Source organism: Heterodontus francisci, chromosome 5, assembly GCF_036365525.1.
Source record: "Heterodontus francisci isolate sHetFra1 chromosome 5, sHetFra1.hap1, whole genome shotgun sequence".
Lineage (NCBI taxonomy): Eukaryota > Metazoa > Chordata > Chondrichthyes > Heterodontiformes > Heterodontidae > Heterodontus > Heterodontus francisci.
Genome location: NC_090375.1, coordinates 122,325,325 through 122,346,795, shown reverse-complemented (window position 1 = coordinate 122,346,795; position 21,471 = coordinate 122,325,325). Strand labels below are relative to the sequence as shown.

Here is a 21,471-nt window from a genome sequence, read left to right as displayed (position 1 = left end):
GTGATATCAGTTTCGGTGGCCGGCACTCCCATGCCTTCGGATCCCCATCTGGGGAACGAGGCGGAACACTGGTGGGGAGGGGAGAGCAGGTAGTTTTTCAGTGCCGGTGGGGGTGCGGGGAGGAGGGGGGGGGGGTGGTGGGAAGTGGCGTCAGACTCATTTCATTGGTCTAGGGGATGGTGGGAAGGGATAAAGTTTAAAGTTTATGAACTTTGGAGGGGGGAAAGGTCAGGTGCACAAGTTAAGTGTTTAGTGTTTTGGGGGGAGGTGGGGGGAGGATTGGTAATTAATTCTATGGTTATTGGTGGGGGGGGGGGGTGGGAGAGGTCAGGATCAATTTATTTTATTTTTTAAAAACACAATATCATTAAATAATTAAACTGAATGTTAGGGCTCAAAGCCCTCTAAAAATGACGTCAGCGTCTGCACAAAGGTTGCTGACGTCATTGCTGGGGATGGACAGCCTCAGTTATTGTCTAATAAGTTCTGTTAATAGATGTTAAATACCTACTGGTTGAAGGTAATAGGGTGAACAGGTGTTGGGTGTTGATTAGTTAATTGTACTCAAATGTATATATAAAGAGCCAGCCAGCACTGGAGGGCTGTTGTTAGTAGAGAAGTGAGTTCTATGGTAAGTAATAAACAGTCTCCATCAAAGCATCCTCATCTCAGTGTCTTCTTCACAAACAGGCTTGGAAGTTTCTCTAACATTGGTAGCAGAGGATGGTTGCCTGAAAGTGAAGATTGGAGACTAAGATTTGTTTTCAGACAGGAGATTAAAATTGGAGTTTTTTTTTGAAGAAAGATAACTGAAACCAGATGTAAGGTGTTGGGATATGACTTTCCACTGCTGTTTTGTGAAGCCAAACCTTATGATCAGTGGAAGAATGAAGTTGATCTACGGACACGGGTTATGTCTTTACCAAAAAGGAAGCAAGGAATTGCCCTTGTACTTTCACCTTCTGCCAGAAGCAAGATCAGGGGCAAAGTGTTCTTGGAGCTAGAGGCTCATCGTTTAGACAACGAGGAAGGTCTGAACAATCTCTCTAAAATTTATGGAAAGAATTGATCTGAAAGATGATTTATTGCATGCCTATGAGGTGTGGTCGAACTTTGATAAATTTCGAAAAATGGATGGTTCTTCAATAGAAGAATATATTTTGGAGTTAACTGACTATATGCAAGATCACCGTGATTCTACAGGAAATTCTTAGATCAGCACTTGCCTTCAAATTGCTGGATTGTGTTAGGATACTGAACATGGATAGGCTCTTGGTATTAACCGGAGTTAGATTCAAAGAAAGAGATGCACTTTTTGATCAGACGTCTGACGCCCTGAAAAAATTTTGGGAAAACGTTCCTTTACAGCCACTTTCATGGTGCAAATGGCCTCTTCAGCAGTGACACCAAAAGTGGAAGATACAACGCTAGCAGCATCTCAAAGCGTTCAAATATGGGGCCCAAACATCAGTAACAAAAGGAGAATCTCTCTCGAACCGAATGAGGATAGAAACAGACGGCAGGAATTAGGTAATTATGGCAGAAGGATGAACCCCAGGAATAACCAAGGGGTGGTCAACAGGTGTTTCCGATGTGACTCAAAGTATCATTGTGTTGCATTGTCCAAAAAGGACAAAGTTTTTGAGATGACACATGACGTGGAAGGCGAGGATGACACTACTGATCAATCAGAAGAAATTGTACTGGTCATGAGAAGCTTCAGTCCAGTAATGTGTCCTAGTTGCAAATTCGTTCAGTTGTGCAGTACTTGACAGTGGGTGTATGTCCACAGTATGTGGAGTGGACTGGTTAACATGTTATATGGATTCTTTGAGTAAGGAAGACCGAAGTAAGGTCAAAGAATAGGACACTGAAATAAAAGCAAAATACTGCAGATGCTGGAAATATTCAGCAGGTCTGGCAGCATCTGTGGAGAGAAAAGCAGAGTTAACATTTCAGGTTCTAATGAAAGGTCACAGAATTGAAACATTAACTTTGCTTCTCTCTCCACAGATGCTGCCAGACCTGCTGAATATTTCCAGCACTTTTTGTTTTTATGTCAAAGAATATGACAGTTCTACCTATTTCAGGTTTGGGGATGACAATACATTAAAATTACTAGAGTGGTAATTCTGTGCAAAATAGCAGGGGTAAACCATTTTATTAGTACTGATGTAGTATCCAGTGAAATACCTGTGCTGTTCAGTAAACCGTCTATGAAAAAAGCTTGGATGAAGTTGGATATGGAACATAAGGCAAATGTCTTTGGGAAATCTGTAGTTTATGCAGTTGGGACATTATTGTATTCCTTTAGCGAGGCCTGGCTATTTAGTGCAGTCCGCATGGGCAGACCGCTATTGTTGACATCTGCTGCCAGAATGTAAAATGTAGCGCTGTGAATTTGAAGGGATTAGGGGCACAATTTTCTATTTGTGGTCTTAAGCAAGAGACACATCACTTAAAAAAAAAAACGTAATATTTACAATAGGAATTACACACCAACCCTTTAGATATGGTGGACATCCATGCGTGCACAAAAATGGTATCAATTACACATTGTCACTTGACCTGTCAGATCTACTTCAGTTTTCAATCCACAATTTTAAAAAAAATTACCAACTCAGCATCATTATATTTCCCTTTCAATGGTGCTAGCAGAAGTATTTATAGTGTTCTGCTGTGTTCATGATTTTCTAGTTAAGACATAAATTAAGGTTCTCAACAACATCCTTCAAAATGGTCACCAATTGGATCACAGAACTAACCTGAATTTGAAGCAACTGTTTCAGGTCCGCATATAGTGCATCTTTCTTCAGCTCCTGGTTGTCTGCCATTTCGACCAAAACCAATAATGCAGATTCCAATGGGGTTATACTTTCATCTTGGTCAAACTGGACATCTTAAATGCAAAATAAAAACAACAACTAGTTTAAGAAAAGCTGATATGTGAACAACATTACTGTTATTTAACAATAGGTATCTTTTTATGGTCCAAACTTTGCTGCCAAAATAACAGAGCATCTAATGCACGTGGCATTATTGCACAAATCGTTCAACTTGAGATGAGATGCTCTGTGAATTGCGAACCGGCACAAGTTGCTGCACTATTTGTACCACTCTGCTGTTAGCCTTACAAAAATGATAGCTCACCCTCAACAGGTTTCATGAAATCACTACATTTTCAAAAATGTATTCATTCATGGAGTGTGGGCGTCACTGGCAAGGCCAGCATTTTCATTGTCCACCCCAATTGCCCTTGTGATGGTGAGCTGCCTTCTTAAACCACTGCAATCGAGTGGTGAAGGTACTCCCACAGCGCTGTTAGGTAAGGAGTTCCAGGATTTTAACCCAGCATACTGTGGCAAATTTTATGGCAGTTAGTTAAGGCTACTACTTAACAGCATAAGTACTGTTTTAACAAATGAAAATGTGGCGTGCATTTCAACAATTTTTAAAAAAGATTTTCTTTACTTATTTTGCATACTTTCCCTTTGTCTCTTTCTCTTTCTGTACAAGATTTGACATTCATCCTATTTCCTGCTCCGTTATTTAGCTGCTTGTTCCTGAATCCTTAATTTCACTGGCTAAAGAGATAAACTGTTCGCCCCGTCGTTCACCAAGGTCCCAACTGCACCATTGCTCTCGCTATTCTCTTATCAGCTTACGCTTGTAGGACAAAACTTTTGAATTGAAAGGCAATGAAAAAAACCTAACCAATGTAACATGCCACAAGTTGCCCCACTCAGCAAAATTTGGCCATTATGTATAGATTTTTAGAAATACTCATTGAAACATTTCGAAATAGACATGCTCTTTTAATACAGAACTCTTGTAGCGGCAAAGAAACAAGGACTTCTGCATATAGAATAAGGGCAGTTTTACAAGTGATCTTATCAATCAGAACTCTCATTTTGACTACCCTGATCTCACTCACTGATAGCAAACCTAGTTATGGTTTGAAAATAGAGGACAGAGTAATTTAATGATAAAGCACGGAGGGCAAAAGCTCAAAGCACAGATATGAAAAGAAAACCTGCGATAATCAAAAAGGCTGGGCGGCACAGTGGTTAGCACTGCAGCCTCACAGCTCCAGGGACCCGGGTTCGATTCTGGGTACTGCCTGTGCGGAGTTTGCAAGTTCTCCCTGTGTCTGCGTGGGTTTCCTCTGGGTGCTCCGGTTTCCTCCCACATGCCAAAGACTTGCAGGTTGGTAGGTTAATTGGCCATTATAAATTGCCCCTAGTACAAGTAGGTGGTAGGGAAATATATAGGGACCGGTGGGGATGTTATTGGAATATGGGATTCGTGTAGGATTAGTATAAATGGGTGGTTGATGGTCGGCACAGACTCGGTGGGCCGAAGGGCCTGTTTCAGTGCTGTATCTCTAAACTAAACAATGCAATTATTGCACAACTTAAAAGCAAACTGGATATGGCCATATTTATACAATTTCCTTGGCTAACCCAGAAATCTACAATACATAAATGTGTAGTTGGGGCCAAACCGGCATTTGTAATTATTATTACCAACTATGCTGTGGGACTGACTTTGCAATGTAAATGCAGTGGTTCCTATGGCACCACCACCCAAGTCTGTTCCAATACACAATTATACTGTAGCTCCCCATAAGGGATTCTGCTATGGCACTTTTTAAATATTTGTTCATGGGATGTGGGCATCACTGGCAATGCCAACATTTATTGCCCAACCTTAATTGCCCTGACAGGTGGCTACCTTCTTGAACTGCTGCAGTCCATGTGGTATAGGTACACCCACAGTACTGTTAGGAAGCCAGCCCAGAATTTTCACCCAGCGACGAAGAAGGAACGCTGATATATTCCCAACTCAGGACTGTGAGAGACTTGGAGGGAAACTTAAAGGTGGTGGTGTTTCTACACAATTGCAGCCCTTGGAAGAGGTCACAGGTTTGGAAGGTGCTGTCGAAGAAGCCTTGGTGATTTGCTGCAGTGCATCTTGTAGCTGGTACAGACTGCAGCCACTATGTGACGGTGGTGGAGGGAGTTTCAGTTAAGTGGGCTGCTTTTTTTCTGGATAATGTCGAGCTTCAGCATTATATTAAAGCAATTAGAATTTATACCAGAATTACGATTAGAAGCCTGTGACCAGTGGTGTACCGCAGGGATCAGTGCTGGGACCCTTGCTGTTTGTAGTGTAAATTAATGATTTAGACGTGAATGTAGGAGGTATGATTAGTAAGGTCGCAGATGACATGAAAACTGGTGGTGTTGTAAATAGTGAGGAGGAAAGCCTTAGATTACAGGACGATATAGATGGGCAGAGCAGTGGCAAATGGAATTTAATTCTGAGAAGTGTGAGGTGATGCATTTTGGGAGGACTCACAAGGCAAGGGAATATACAATGGGTGGTAGGACCCCAGGAAGTACAGAGGGTCAGAGGGACCTTGGCATACTTGTCCATAGATCACTGAAGGCAGCAGCACAGGTAGATAAGGTGGTTAGGACGGTATATGGGATACTTGCCTTTATTAGTCGTGGCATAGAATACAAGAGCAGCGAGGTTATGATGGAGCTGTATAAAATGCTAGTTAGGCCACAGCTGGAGTACTGTGTACAGTTCTGGGCACCACACTATAGGAAGGATGTGATTGCAGAGGAGATTCACCAGGATGTTGCCTGAGCTGGAGCATTTCAGCTATGAAGAGAGACTGGATAGGCTAGAGTTGCTTTCCTTAGAGCAGAGAAGGTTGAGGGGGTCCTGATTGAGGTATACAAAATTGTGATGGGCATAGATAGGGTAGACAGGAAGAAACTTTTTCCCTTTTTCCTTAGCGGAGGTGTCAATAACCAGGGGGCATAGACTTAAGGTAAGGGATAGGAGGTTTAAAGGGGATATGAGAAAAAAAAATTTCACCCAGAGGGTGGCTGGAATCTGGAACGCACTTCCTGAAGAGGTGGTAGAGGCAGGAACCCTCACAACATTTAAGAAGTATTTAGATGAGCACTGAAACGCCATAGCATACAAGGCTATGGGCCAAGTGCTGGAAAATAGGATTCGAATAGTTAGGTGCTTGATGGCTGGCATGGACAAGATGGCCGAAGGGCCTATTTCTGTGCTGTACAACTCTGACTAGATGAACTTCAAATATGTAGATGAACAATGATTTTATAAATATTCCTGGACTTCCATGCTTGTAAATGAAACATCCTCTTCAGACAACCGGCTGTTGTGTCTGCTGTAGAACTGAATTTCTACACTTACTACAAATCCCAGTTGTATTGCCAAATATGATCAGTTGGTAGTTAAAAACCATAGTCCACATTTACAAGAATTTTTACAAAGTAAAGTTAATAAGATTGGATCTCCTGTTTATATGGCTGTCAATCCTTTCACTTAAAATCAGATTACAACCAACTGAATATCTGAACTACTGCTGGCCCAAAACCTAACACTGGCATAACACATTTTCATGCTATTAAAATTCAGTGAAATTAACTGCCATGGTTTGTTTGCAATTTTTTCCTGCCATTAACACAGCAATACAAGTTCTATATGCTTTTTCACGGAAAGATTTAGAAATGTACGTCAATTATCTGCAGATATGTATAACATGAATGTGTATTAAATGAAATACTCAAAACAAAATATTCTACTCTAGTTGTGATCCAATTACAGGAGTGAAAGGTTCAACTTTTGTGTGTTTGTTCCTTTCAAGTATGTAGCTATAGAAAAACTACAGCTGTTAATTACTACAATTTATATAATTTTGATAAAAATACATGTAGCACCTAGTGATTGGGATCTCAGTTCATTTAAACCTTGCACGGGGGAAAATAAACTATATAAGAATAAAAATAAATTAGTTACCAAGATTTTTCCCTTCAACAATGCGGGACAGGATTTGGCAGATATGCACCTTCTTTGCCTGATCGGTCTCTATAATAGATGGCTGCTGAACAAAACCTAAAAGATAAAATATGTATTTATCAGAATTACTGTATTTTAAGTATGTAGCTTGCCCAATATATTAATTTCAAAAGTTTTGTTCTCCAATGCATTTTTCCAGGACCACAGAGTAAGATCATAAGAAATAGGATTGTAGTAGACCATTCGTCCTCTCAAGCTTGCTGCGCCATTCAATAAGATCATGGTTTTTAATGGTCTGAAGGTGACTCATTGAGGTACAACTGATCCTTTCAAGTGCGCAGCTACATAAAACCACTGCTCTCTGAAGAGAATTCCAGAGATTAACTACCTTGAGAGAAGAAATTCCTCCTCATCTGTCTTAAAAGGGAGACCCCTTATTTTGAAACAATGCCAAGTCCCCTCAGAATCATGCATGTTTCAATAAGATCACCTCTCATTCTTCTTAACTCCAATGGCCCAACCTGCTCAATCTTGCCTCATAAGACAACCCCTTCATCGCAGGAATCAGCCTAGTGAACCTTCTCTGAACTGCTTCCAATGCAAGTATACCCCTTCTTTAAGACCAAAACTGTACCCATTACTTTAGATGCAGTCTCACCAATGCCCTGTACAGCTGTAGCAAGACTTCACTAATTTTAATATCCATCCTCCACCTTGCAATAAATGCCAAAATTCCATTTGCCTTCTAAATACTTGCTGTACCTGTATAACTTTGAGATTCATGTACGAGGACCCGTATCCCTCTTTACTGCAGCATTCTGTAGTTTTTCCATTTAAATAATATTCTGCTTTTCTATTACTCCCGCCAAATTGGACCTCACATTTTCCATTATACTCCATCTGCCAAATTTTTGCCCACTTAACCTATCTACATCTACTTGCAGACACTTTGTCTCCTCCTCACAACCTGCTTTAATACCTGTCTTTGTATCGTCCGCAAATTTAGCTACAATACATTTAATTTGTACAATACCTTTATCCAAGTCATTAATATAGATCATAAATAGTTGAGGCCCCAGCAAAGATCCCTGTGGCACTCCACTATTTACAGTTTGCCAACCTGAAAACAACCCATTTATCCCAACACTCTTGTTTCCTGTTAGCATGGATAGAGGATTGGCTAACTAATACGTTAACCCCAACACCATGAGCTCTTACCATGTGTCGTTTACGTGGCACCTTATTGAATGCCCTTTGGAAATCCTCAAAGAACTCCAATAAATTTGTCAAACACGATTTCTTTCATAAAACCATGTTGACTCTACCTGATTGCATTATGATTTTCAAAATGTCCTGCTACTACTTCCTTAAATAATGGATTCCAGCATTTTCTCAATGACAAACATTAGGCTAACGGGCCTATAGTTTCTTGCTTTCTGTCTCCCTCCTTTCTCGAATAGAGGTGTTACATTTGTGGTTTTCCAATCTGCTGGGACCTTTCCAGAATCCAGGGAATTTTGGAAGATTATAAGCAATGTATCCACTATCTCTGCAGCCATTTCTTTTAAGATCCTAGGATGCAGGGGACCTGTCAGCCTTTAGTCCCACTAGAAGGGATAATGGAGGAAGATCAGGAAGTGCACTGACATTACTAATGATTGAGACGTTGCAGGTAAAGAGGCTACTTGAGATAGTGAGGTCAAGGGAATGGCTATGGATATGGGTAGGAGAACTTCTGCAAAGGGAGAAAATAAATCATACAGAGAAGCGGGGGGTGGGGGGAGGTGGAGGAATCTAGACAAGTTTGGATGAAGTTGCAATCACCTCAGATAACAAGTCACTCAGTGCAGCAGCTGAGGGAAGAGGTCTCAGTGAAGTGGAACTGGAGAAGACTGATTCCGAGAGTGAAGCAGAATGAATGAAAGAGGTGTTCAAATGAGAAAGTGCTAAAAACAGTAGGAAGAATGGCTTAGGTGGAACATGATGAACTATTGCTGCAGCAGTTTTGACAGGACATGTGATAGAACAGGCAGGCAGGGAGAGAGTGGTGAGGGACAATCATTGCCAGCACCAAGTCAGGTTTCTGCCAGCGTTAGGATGTTAGTAGATTCATCCATAATGAAGGGTAATTCGTGTCTTGACAATGAGCGAGTGAACATTCTGAAAGATTATGGTCCACTGGTAGGATCAGAGGAAGAAATTAGGGATATGCAGCAAGAGAGGTTAATTCCAGGGAGTGAACTGGTTGACAAAGAATGAGATACCTGAGTTTACTGCACCTGATGCTATAGCAACGGCTACCCTGATGGGTATGGCAGAGAATATCAGGGGAAACACAGATGGAGGCCATGGCACAAATAACAAAAGGATTGCATGATAAATCATAGAAAATTTACAACATAGAGGAGGCCATTCAGCCCATCATGTCTGTGCCAGTCGATGAAGAGCTACACAGCCTAATCCCACCTTTCTGTAATAGGTCTGCAGGCCTGCATGTCTCAGCTCTTCAAGTAGACAGCTAAGTACTTAAGAGTGGTGAAAGTTTCTGCCTCTACCACCGTTTCAGGCAGTGAGTTCCAGGTCCCAATCACCCTCTGGTTGAAAAAAATGTTTCCTTATCTCCCCTCTAATTAATTTAAATCTATGCCACCCTGGTTTTTGACGTCTCTAAGATAAATAGATTGACTCTATCTAGGCCCCTCATAATTTTATACACCTCAATTAAGTCACCCCTCATTCTCCTCTGTTCCAAAGAAAACAACCCCAACCTATCCAAACTTACCTCATAGCTAAAATTTTCCAATCCTGGCAACATCCGTGTAAATCTCCTCTGCACCCTCTCTAGTACAAATCACATCTTTCCCGAAATGTGGAGACCACAACTGCACACGGTACTCAAGCTGTGTTCTAACTAGTGTTGAATATAGTTCCAGCACAACCTTCCTGCTCTTACATTCTATGCCTCGGCTAATAAAGGAAAGCTTGCCACATGCCTTCTCAACCACCTTATCGACCTGTCCTGCTACCTTTGAGGATCTATGGACATGCATCCAAGGTTCTGTTCCTCCACAGTACTTAGTACCTTCCCATTTATTATGTATTCCCTTGCCTTGTTGCACTTCCCTAAATGCATTACCTCACTTCTCCGGATTGAATTCCATTTTCCAATTTTCTGCCCAACTGACGAAGCAACTAGATCTTCCCGTAGTCTAAAGCTTTCCTCTTCACTGTCAACCACATGGATAATTTTTTTGTATCATCTACAAACTTCTTTATCATGGCCCCTACATTTCAGTTTAAATTAATATAAACTACAAAAAGCAAGGGACCGAGTACTGAGCCCTGCGGAACCCCACTGGTAACCGTCTTCCGGTCGCAGAACACCGGCCAACCATTACCCTTTACTTCTGCGTCTGAGCCAGTTTTTGATCCAATTTGCCACTTTTCCTTGGATCCTACAGGCTTTTACTTTTTTGACCAGGCTGCCTTGTCAAAAGCTTTACTAAAATCCATGTAGACCACAACCACCGCACTGCCCTCATCAACCCTACTTGTTGCCTCCTCAAAAACTTCAATCAAGTTAGTCAGACATGACCTTCCCTTAACATATCCATGCTGACTTTTCTTGATTAATCTATCCCTTTTTAAATTAAGGTTTATACTGCACCTCACAATTGATTTCAATAATTCGCCTACAACCGAAGTTAAGCTAACTGGCCTATATGAATTATAGAACGTTTAAGGCACAGAGAGGCCACTTGGCCCATCGTGTCTGTGCCGGCCAAAAAATGATCCACCTATTCTAATCCCACCTTTCAGCGTTTGGTCCGTAGCCCTGCTGATTACGGCACTTGAAGTGCATATCCAGACTCCTTTTGAATGAGTTGAGGGTCTCTGCCTCAACTACCCTTCCAGGCAGTGAGTTCCAGACCCCCACCACCCTCTGGGTGAAAATGTTTTTTCTCATCTTCCCTCTAACTTTTCTACCAATCACTTTAAATCTATGCCCCCTTGTCACTGACCTGTCTGCTAAGGTGAATAGACCCTTCATCTCCACCCTATTCAGGCCCCTCACAATTTTGTACATTTCAATCAAATCTCCCCTCAGCCTCCTCTGTTCCAAGGAAAACAACCCCAGCCTATCCAATCTTTCCTCATAGCTGCATTTTTCCAGTCCTGGCAACATCCTCGTAAATCTCCTCTGTACCCTCTCTAGTGCAATTACATCCTTTCTATAATGAGGTGACCAGAACTGCACACAGTACTCAAGCTGTGGCCAAACCAATGAGTTATACAGTTCCTGCACAACCTCCCTGCTCTTACATTCCATACCACGGCTAATAAAGGAAAGGATTCCATATGCCTTCTTAACCACCTTATCAACCTGCTTCCTTCCTGCTTGAACAGAGGTACAATGTTAACTATCCTTCAATCCTCTGGCACTCCTGTCACCAGGGAGGATTGAAATAATTTGGTCAGAGCCTTTGCAATTTCCTCCCTTATTTCTGTTAACAACATGGGATATATTTCATCCGTGCTTGGTGATTTATCTACTTTCAAAGACGTCAAATCCTTTAGTTTAGTTTAGAGATACAGCACTAAAACAGGCCCTTCGGCCCACCGAGTCTGTGCCGACCATCAACCACCCATTTTATACTAATCCTACACTAATTCCATATTCCTACCACATCCCCACCTGTCCCTATATTTCCCTACCACCTACCTATACTAGGGGCAATTTATAATGGCCAATTTACCTATCAACCTGCAAGTCTTTGGCATGTGGGAGGAAACCGGAGCACCCGGAGGAAACCCACGCAGACACAGGGAGAACTTGCAAACTCCACACAGGCAGTACCCAGAATTGAACCCGGGTCGCTGGAGCTGTGAAGCTGCGGTGCTAACCACTGCGCCGCCCTCTTGCAATGTTTATCCCATTCAATATTTCACACACTTCCTCCTTAACTATGACACCATCATCGGCTCCCTCTTTTATGAAGGCAGCTGCAAAGTATTCACTAAGAACCTTACCTACATCCATCCCCCTCCACACACAGCTTACCTTGCTGGTCCCCAATAGGCTCTACTCTTTCCGTAGTTATCCTCTTGCTCTTTATATTCTTATAAAACATCTTTGGATTTTTCTTGATTTTACTTGCCAGTAATTTTTCCATGCCCTCTCTTTGCTTTCTTAATTTCCCTTTTAATTTCACCTCTGCACTTTCTGTACTCTGGTAGGTTTTCTGCAGTATTAAGCTCTTGGTATAAAAACAGGAAGTGCTGGAAATACTCAGGTCAGGCAGCATCTATGGAGAGAGAAGCAGAGTTAACGTTTCAGGTCTGTGATCTTTCATCAAGAGTTCAAGTATTTCCAGCATTTTCTGTTTTCATTTCAGATTTTCAGCATTTGCAGTATTTTAATGTTATTTAAGCTCTTGGTGTCTGACATAAGTTTCCCTTTTTTGCCTTATCTTACCCTCTATGCACCATGTCATACAGGGGCTCTACATTTGGCTGTTCCACCCTTTTTCTCTGTGGCAACATGTTTATCCTGAACCCCTAGAATCTCCTTCTTGATTGCCTCCCATTGCTCTGACACCAATTTACCTTCAAAGTAGCTTTTTCCAGTCCACTTTTGCTAAATTGCTTCTCAGCCTAGTAAAATTCGCCTTCCCCCAATTTAGAACCTTTACTCTGATTTTATCTTTGTCCTTTTCCATAATTATGCTAAATCTAACTGAATTATGATGACCACAAAAGTGTTCTCCCATCTTCACAGTTTCATTCCCTAAAACTAAATCCAGAACTGCACCACCCCCCCTACTCTTGCCCAAATGGAGGAGGTCATATGAAGATCAATTGCTGAAGAATCTGACCCACTCTCATTCTTCTCTTTTAACCTTGGATAGTGCTGAACAGACCTTGGCCGTCAAGTGACTTCTTAATAAAACAGAGCCACTAATAAGTGCAAACACTGATTGGATTCACACATTTGCCATTTACCCTACCCTCTTTGTTGGGAATGTTCTGCTCAACACCTACTCAGAACCACCAGGCTGGAATCAGAACAGCATGCTACTCATAATCCTGAAGTACTGCAGAGAGGTACTTATTGAAAAAAAATTAAGATCAAAATGTAATTTAGATCCAATTGCTACAATAAACTCACACATACTGTGAATCAATGTAAGGCACAGCAGTAATTTTGTTACATTGCCATTCACATGTAAAGGTCACTAACTGCAGCCCCAGTGGGTAACAAAAGGAACCATGACTGAAAATGTTCCAGCACTAATCAGTGGACTACCTTCCACAGCCTCGGGCTAGTGTTCACGCACTTTTATATACCAGAAGCCACTACATTAAAGCATATTTCATGCTTCAGCAGAAATATTATTTCAAATTGTATGCAGAGCTGGAAGAAGCCAATAAACAGAGTGGCTTGCTGAACAGACTGGCAATGGGAATTTGGCGCAGAGGGGAAAGGAAGTACTAAGTAGTTTAAAACCAAGGGACAACAATCCATTTATAAATAATCAGAGAGCATCGGGAGGCTCAAGGAGTATAAAAACAGGTCAGACATAGTGAGAACAGCAGAAACCATCACAAAACAACCACAAGGAGAAAACTGAAGAAGTGATATCACAACTAGAATGCAAGGAATTATATAAATATTTAAGATAAAAATTTGGTGGTAAATGTTATTTTAGTTTAAGTATTTAGTTTATTGGTTTGTGTTTTAAGTGGTTCGTGTTTGTATTTCAGTATTAAACAATTAAATAGTCTTAAAGCTAAACAAACAATTTAAAATAATTATTAGCTAACATGGCAGGACAGTGGAGGCCTATTGCGTGCACATCCTGCGTCTTGTGGAAACTCCAGAATACAGTGTCTAGGAAAATCACATGTGCAGGAAGGGATATTAACAGCTTGAGCTTAAGCTCAGCAGCTGGTGTCACTACAGTGCATACAGGAATGAATATTTTGTGGATAGTATATTTCAGAAGGTGGTCACCCCTTAGTTGGAGAGTTTAGGAGGAGAGGGAGTTGGCAACCACCTGGCAGACTAGGAAGAAAAGGCAGGCAGTACCTGAATTCCCTGGGCGTGTGGCACTCTCAAACTGTTCAGTGCTAAATACTGTTGTGTGTGAACACCTTTATGTGAGAGCTATGATGTAACACACCATGTGATTCTGATTGTTAGTCTTGAAATTACACCTGTACAGTTACCATCTCAATGTAATTGCTGCTCTCTCAGTAATCAATAAAGAACCCACAATATTGTGTTACTGATCCCATCTTGAGCGATCTGTCTTGGTGTACAGTCTATACAAAGAACACGTAACATGTTGGCAGTGGTGAGATTTCTGAAGACCCAAAGACGAAAATGGTGTTAAGATTCGGAAGAAAGTACATTTCTTTTACTCTTGGAAGATCAGACCACATTGCAAGTTTTTTTTCTCTCTTATATTTGCTCAGCAACGGTCAGGATCTCCAACACCTCAACATATCCAGCCTTCTTACCTTCGAAGCAGTGCAGTCAGCAGCAACTGGGTAAGCTTCTTTTCAATTTGGGCTGTGAGGTTGGGTGGTTGCAGATTCCGGTTGACTCCACTGAAACAGGGATTCCCAGATCAGTTTTTCATATTGGGAGCAACTTGAGGAAGTCTGGGTGAACGGACACTGTACAGAGGAAACAGACCCTGTTACCTTTGCAAGGTCCGTCGGATGGTTCAGCGTCGTCACAGCAGTGGGCTATCGGATTGAGCCCAAAAATCGGCATATTTCCAGAACAGGGAGCACAGCAATCCGTCGGTGAATAGCAGAAGTCAAGAAATAGATTGGAAGAAATTCCTTGGCTGTTGTTTCAGGAGGAACAATTGTTATTGCTATTTTTGAAAGGCCTTCAATTTTTCTTCGCACCATATCCACCCTCATGGACAGAGCTAATCCAAAAGCGCACGAATTCGGTAACAGCACCACAAACTCCAAACCTGTTCGTCAGTCGTACTACAACAATCTCTACAAGTATCAGTATCATAACCTTCAAGCCTGTTCATCAGTGGCATTGCAACAAGTTCCCCAAGCCAGTGAAAGCGCCACAACCTCCAAACCAGTTCATCAATGGAACTGCAACTTTTTTTTTTCCATTTCAGAAGGCAGCACCACACCATCCAAGTCTGTTCAGAAGTGGTACTGGACATCTATTATTTTCTTCTGTAGGTGCGATACAGTCAATGTAATCATGACAACATCTTCAACTTCCATTAATTGGAAAGCATCTGACCTGCTTTCAGAGTTGCTTCTTTTCAAGCAGACAGTCAAACTTTGTTTTGATGACTTACCCATTACTGATCACAGAAGCAAGCACGGAGGTCTACATTGTCTCAACACATCTGGTCTGATGAAGAGCAGAAGGATCCTGCAAAGATTAGGTCCATTCTAGAAGACCAAGTACGCCTCGAGCTCAATTTTCCAGTACATTGAATCAAATTCATGTCTTTCAGACAACAGCCTAGCGAATCCATAGACCAGTTTGTCTGTCGCTGTCGTGCCAAAGGCGGAGTGTGTGACTTTACTGACACCAACCTGAAAGATCACATCATCGAGCTGCGATTACATCCATGCCAATGGAACTCTACCAAAAGGGTCTGTTGGACAAACACAAAGATTACACATTTGACGCCTTATTGAAGGATGGCCGCAAATGAGTCCATCATCACGGGTCAGCAAAGCCTTCAATCTTTGTGTTATGAAGACCATCAGTGCATTGAATAGGGTTTCCAAGTCCAAGTCACCATGCACAATGTGTGGGCTTTTACATTCACCAAAACCAGATCCATATGCAAAGCATGCGGTCTGAGGGGTCACAGGAAGCAACAATGTCGCAAAGCCAAGACACTACGGGCAAGAGTCCTGAACCCAAACAGTCCAGCCACAGGACAGCTCCGTGCCCTGACAAACTTCGCAAATCTCCATCACGACACATCTGATTCATCCACGTAGTTTTGGGTGTCACAAACACCACTGATCATGGGGATCAGAATATAAGCACAAGCGATCAAGCAGAACAGACATTCCACGTTGTCAATGTTTGAGCACATTAATTCAATTACTCCTCTAGAAGCATTTGCATCCATTCATATTTCCTGTCCAGGAAAAGAGGGCACACACTTGCTCCAGGCAAAAGTGGACATGGTGCCAAAGCAAACATTTGACACCTATGCATCTTAAAACGCAGGTATCCGGGTAAATGGCATTCCAAGATAGCTTTGACCAATGCTCAGCTAACTGCTTATAATGGGTCCCCAATCCAGATCTTGTATTCATTACAATTAAGTGTTGTTGTAATGATTCTGATTGGATACCCTAACTCTTCTATGTTGTTCAAACAAATGGACTGTGAATATGTGGTGACATAGTTTCGATTACCATCCATGGCATCGACCAAGCACCATCTCCCTCCAGTCCTCAGACGGAAACTAGAAGGAGCCTTGCAACACGGGAGTGTGATGTGAGCCAAGGTTCCCCTGGTTTACCCATAATTTTTCAATTCTCCCCAAACTGTGGTCAGAAGATAGAAGCTTTCTTGAAACTACAAGAGGAGCAGAATTTGAAGATTCCCAAGGGTGAGAACAAGAATGAGAGACAGCCTGTTACATTCAAAATACAGCATCTCTGGTGCAAACTCTATCCAATGCATAAAGTTAGAGATGCTCTTCTAGATTCTGGAACAAGGAAAATGAAAGAAGTTGTTATCGTGAAGCGAGAAAGAGGTCGAGGGTTCTCTTTCAGCCTTCATCTGGTCTTACCATAACAGGGTTTAATTTTAAACACAGTGTGTTTTGAGCTCCCCCTTGGTGAATCCTTGTTCACTGCTTTCCAATTATAAGGCAAAGAAACCAGCACAAATAGGCTTTAAGTTTAAAGAAGCAAAGTTTAAATTTATTAAACTTAAAACTCTAATTTGGTTCACGCCTATGGTACACGACTCGCCCACGCCAGCATGCATACGCGATACACACATGCAAATAGAGACAGAAAAGAGAAGAAAAATAAAGTGGAAAAGTTGGAGGCTTGGAAACTCTGGAGAGTTTTTGTTACGGTTCTTCGAGCTCACTGTAGAGTCCTTGATTGTAGGGAGATATTGATTTTCGTTGGGGCCCAGTATTGTTCTTAAACCTTGTTCGCTGTAGGAGACTTTTATCTCTTGGGGTTCATGTGTCTTCAGTGGATTCAGAGGCTTGTGAGAAAGAGATGGGAGCAGGCAGACAGGAGAGGCTGTGGTGAGCCAGCCAGGAGAGATCTTCTCAGACTAGGAGCTTTCTGTTTTTCTGCCCAAACTGTTTGTACAAATTCAAAAAATTCAGGTTGCCCAGTAGATTAGTCACGTGACTAGCTGGTTTGACCATGTCCATTTGTGTATTCGGCCATCTTAGCAGTCAACCTGGAATGCGAACTCCTCCACCTTCAACGTCTGGTGACCAAAAGTCTATTGAGAGTTGAATGCGTCAGGGAATGGCTCCTTTGCCCTTCCAAACACTGTCTGTTAATATGCAAATGTCTTTCAAGCCACGGCTGATCTGTTTAACAAGTCCTTTCTTCACTCCAGTAACAGTTTAAAATCAATGTTCATAACAAAATTCATGCCTCATTCTTGGCAGGTGGGGGACTTGCATGACAAAGTGCAGACAATCATGCTGGGAGCGAACTTCCCAAATTAGCTATTGGTCAGCAAGTTACCATCTAAAATCCTATAACTGGTACATGGAATTCTGCAAGTGTCCAAAGTCAGAACAGAACCATTTTCTTACAAAGTAAATACACCTACTGGCACTACACTGCATCGCAACCAAGATCAAATCAGAGCTGTTATCCCAAGTCCTTGGAAGACTCCACTGCAACTCGTACAAGATCGAAGACTAGATCTTAGATAAGAGTCTACACATTCTTCTTTTGCGAAATTCAATTCACAAACATCTGCTACCCTACTTCGAAATACGGCAAGGTTATCAAACCAGCTTTGCATTTTCGCAGGTACGGCAGGCAATTAATGTATTTACATATTCTTTTAGTCTTTTTTGTATTATCTCCTGATGCTTTTCTGTCCATGTATATAGTTAACTTCTACTTCCGTAAGGATGATGTTTAAATTTGTAAATACATTCCTCTTTTTCTTTTGGAAAAAGATGGATGTTGTCATAGAATCATAGAGAGATACAGTACCAAAACAGGCCCTTCGGCCCACCGGGTCCGTGCCGATCAACCACCCATTTCTACCAATCCTACATTAATCCCATTTTCTCTCTCACATCCCCAACTTCCCTCAATTCTCCTACCACCTACCTACACTAGGGGAAATTTTTTTTATAATAGCCAATTTACCTATCAACCCGCAAGTCTTTGGCATGTGGGAGGAAACCAGAGCACCCGGAGGAAACCCACACGGTCACAGGGAGAAATTGCAAACTCCACACAGGCAGTACCCAGAACCGAACCCGGGTCGCTGGAGCTGTGAGGCTGTGGTGCTAACCACTGCGCCACTACAAGATCATGTTTTTTTTTATTTCCAAAATATACTTTATTCATAAAAATCTGCAGAAATTACATTACCAGTTTCAAACAGCACCAAGTCAAAAAATACAAACAGTGCAAGGGAGGTCCATTTGCTTCATTACAATCATGAGTTGCCTCACAACCCTTCCATTTCACATGTCATGCCAATTACATTTTTACATTTTACAGCAAATGAAAATTTTCCCGATACAGTTCGAGGGGTTTCCCATGGATCCAGCCCCTCGGTTCAGCTTGGTGGGGGGACCTTACCCTGTGGTCTTTCCCCATTGAGCCTTTGCTGCGGCTGCCCCAAGCTTTAGTGCGTCCCTTAGCACGTAGTCCTGGACCTTGGAATGTGCCAGTCTGCAACATTCGGTGGTGGACAACTCTTTGCGCTGGAAGACCAGCAAGTTTCGGGCAGACCAAAGGGCGTCTTTCACCGAATTGATAGTCCTCCAGCAGCAGTTGATGTTTGTCTCGGTGTGCGTCCCTGGGAACAGCCCGTAGAGCACAGACTCCTGTGTTACAGAGCTGCTTGGGATGAACCTCGACACAAACCACTGCATCTCTTTCCACACCTGCTTTGCAAAGACTCATTCCAGGAGGAGGTGGGCAACCGTCTCTTCCCCACCACAGCCACCGCGGGGGCATTGCGCAGAGGGGGAGAGACTTCAGGCGTGCAGGAAGGATCTGACGGGGAGGGCCCTTCTCACCACCAGCCAAGCTACATCTTGGTGCTTGTTTGAAAGTTCTGGTGATGAGGCATTCCGCCAAATGACTTTGGCGGTCTGCTCGGGGAACCATCTGACAGGATCCCCGTCTCCTTTTCCCGTAGGGCCTTGAGGACATTCCGTGCAGACCACTGCCTGATGGATCGGTGGTCAAAGGTGTTTTCCCACAGAAACTGCTTCACAAAGGATAGGTGGTACGGCACAGTTCAACTGCATGGAGCGTTCTGCGGCAATGTGACCAGGCCCATCCTTCGCAACACCGGGGACAGATAGAACCTCAGCACATAGTGACACTTGGAGTTTGCGTACTGGAGGTCTACACACAGCTTGATGCAGCCGCACACGAAGGTGGTCATCAGGATGAGGGCCACGTTGGGTACGTTTTTCCCGCCCTTATCCAGAGATTTGAACATCGTGTCCCTCCGGACCCGGTCCAGGTAAGAGGTATTATGTAACACACCATGTGATTCTGAGCATTAGTCAGTCTTGAAGATACACCTGTACAGTTACCATCTCAATGTAATTGCGGCTCTCTCAGTAATCAAAGAACCCACAATATTGCATAACTGATCAATCTTTGTGTGCAGTCTATACAAACAAAGAGGTTCAAGGAACAAGCAAATAAATACAAGTGAGGGTAATGACACCTCGGGGGAGCACAGTCAGAAGTAAATCCATGGCACTGTGGGAGACTCTGCTGCACAGTAGGGTGCATAAGAAAGTGAGGTGCTGTAGTTGTTATCGGGGAAAATCGAGAATCAGGGAAATAGGCATTTTTCCAAACACAGACTTTAGTCCTGAATGGTATCCTGCTTCCCTGGTGCCAGGATAAGGGACATTACTGGATGGGTGCAGGACATTCTGCAAGGGGAAGGGAACAACCAGAAGTTATGCTCCATGTTTAGTGAATCTTTATTGCACTGCCTTAGATACGGAGACCAAAACTGTACACATTACTCTAGACGAGATCTCACCAAGGCACTATACAATTGCAGTAAGACTTGTTTACTCTTGTATGTAATCTCTTTGTAATAAAAGGAAACATACTATTTTCTTTCCTAATTGCTTGCCTTACCTGCATGCTAACTTTGAGATTAGTTGCAATAACAACCATGTTGCTCTGAATACTAATATTTCCCTATCTCCCGCCATTTAAAAAATGTTCTGCTTTTCTCTTTTTCCTTCCAAAGTGGATATCATACATCCCCACATCATATTCCATCGACCATATTCTTGTCCTCTCACTTAATCTGTCTATAATTGCCAGTCAGTGGTTGGTCTCAACTTGACACTAACTGGTCTCAGTGTTCGGCCGAGTTAAGGAAGGAAAAATCAGCTAGAGTACCGGCTTCTTGTTGTCATCCAGCAAACCTCAGGTGAGATTGGCTGTGATACTCCTCTCGTTACTCACATGTTGGTAACTATTGCTTAGGCAAAACTGCAGAAGGAGATGGATGCTGTGGAACTGGAGCCAAAGATTAGAAAAGAGTTAGGTTTTAAGCAAATGAAAGGGGGGGGGGGGGGGGGAAAGGAGAGATCGGGATGAAAACTGAGGAAGACAGGCAAAACAGAGGCTTCAAGCAGTGCAATCCTGATTATGGATTTGGCACGGGCCATGAATTAAGTGATCTGTCATTAAGATTCTGGAAAGGAAGACGGTGGTTAGTTCCAACGGGATGAAGGTTGGATACTGACCGTTCATGGCGTCCCTCATCACCCTGAACTCCTCGTACATCCCTTCCCCGAAATACCGGCACAGACAGTAGCACATGAAATCCACGATCCAGCCACTCGCCACCTCCACCATCTGGTAAAAATCATTCCCGAGGCAAAGGCCGCTGTGTCCCTCAACCCGCGCCCCACTCCAACCAGCGGCCTCCATTTCACTTGGCTCCAAAAACCGTCCCCCCGCCCCCTCTCCCCGTGCAGCACCAAAAACCGTCCCCCCGCCCCCTCTCCCCGTGCAGCACCAAAAACCGTCCCCCCGCCCCCTCTCCCCGTGCAGCACCAAAAACCGTCCCCCCGCCCCGTGCAGCACCAAAAACCGTCCCCCCGCCCCCTCTCCCCCTCTCCCCGTGCAGCACCAAAAACCGTCCCCCCGCCCCGTGCAGCACCAAAAACCGTTCGCCGTCGCTTCCTCTCTCCCAGTGCAATAACAGAAACGTTGGTAGCCACGATATAATTTGGCAGTTTTCAGATGTTTTGACAGCTCAAAGCTTCAGGTTAAACGAGTCTCAGCTCCCTCATTAGGATATGTAAGGAGTCCAGCCCCTGTTTTGGTTTGACTCCAGCAAGTCACCAAAATGCTTGAAGCAAAATGGCATATGATGAGTTTTCA

General features: G+C 42.9%; 1 protein-coding gene across 5 annotated transcripts in view; it reads right to left on the bottom strand.

The window, feature by feature from the left end:
• terf1 (telomeric repeat binding factor (NIMA-interacting) 1) overlaps positions 1–21,039 on the bottom strand; it is a 62,114-nt gene extending 41,075 nt beyond the window's left edge. For all 5 annotated transcript variants that reach the window (XM_068032016.1, XM_068032017.1, XM_068032018.1 and 2 more), the window contains exons 1-3: positions 20,829–21,039; positions 6,847–6,942; positions 2,766–2,899 (exon numbers count right to left, since the gene is read on the bottom strand). In XM_068032016.1, the coding sequence (XP_067888117.1) occupies positions 2,766–2,899; positions 6,847–6,942; positions 20,829–21,015 (417 nt within the window). In that variant the 5' untranslated portion in view covers positions 21,016–21,039. The remainder of the gene's footprint in view (positions 1–2,765; positions 2,900–6,846; positions 6,943–20,828) is intronic.
• Between the last annotated feature and the right edge of the window lie 432 nt (positions 21,040–21,471).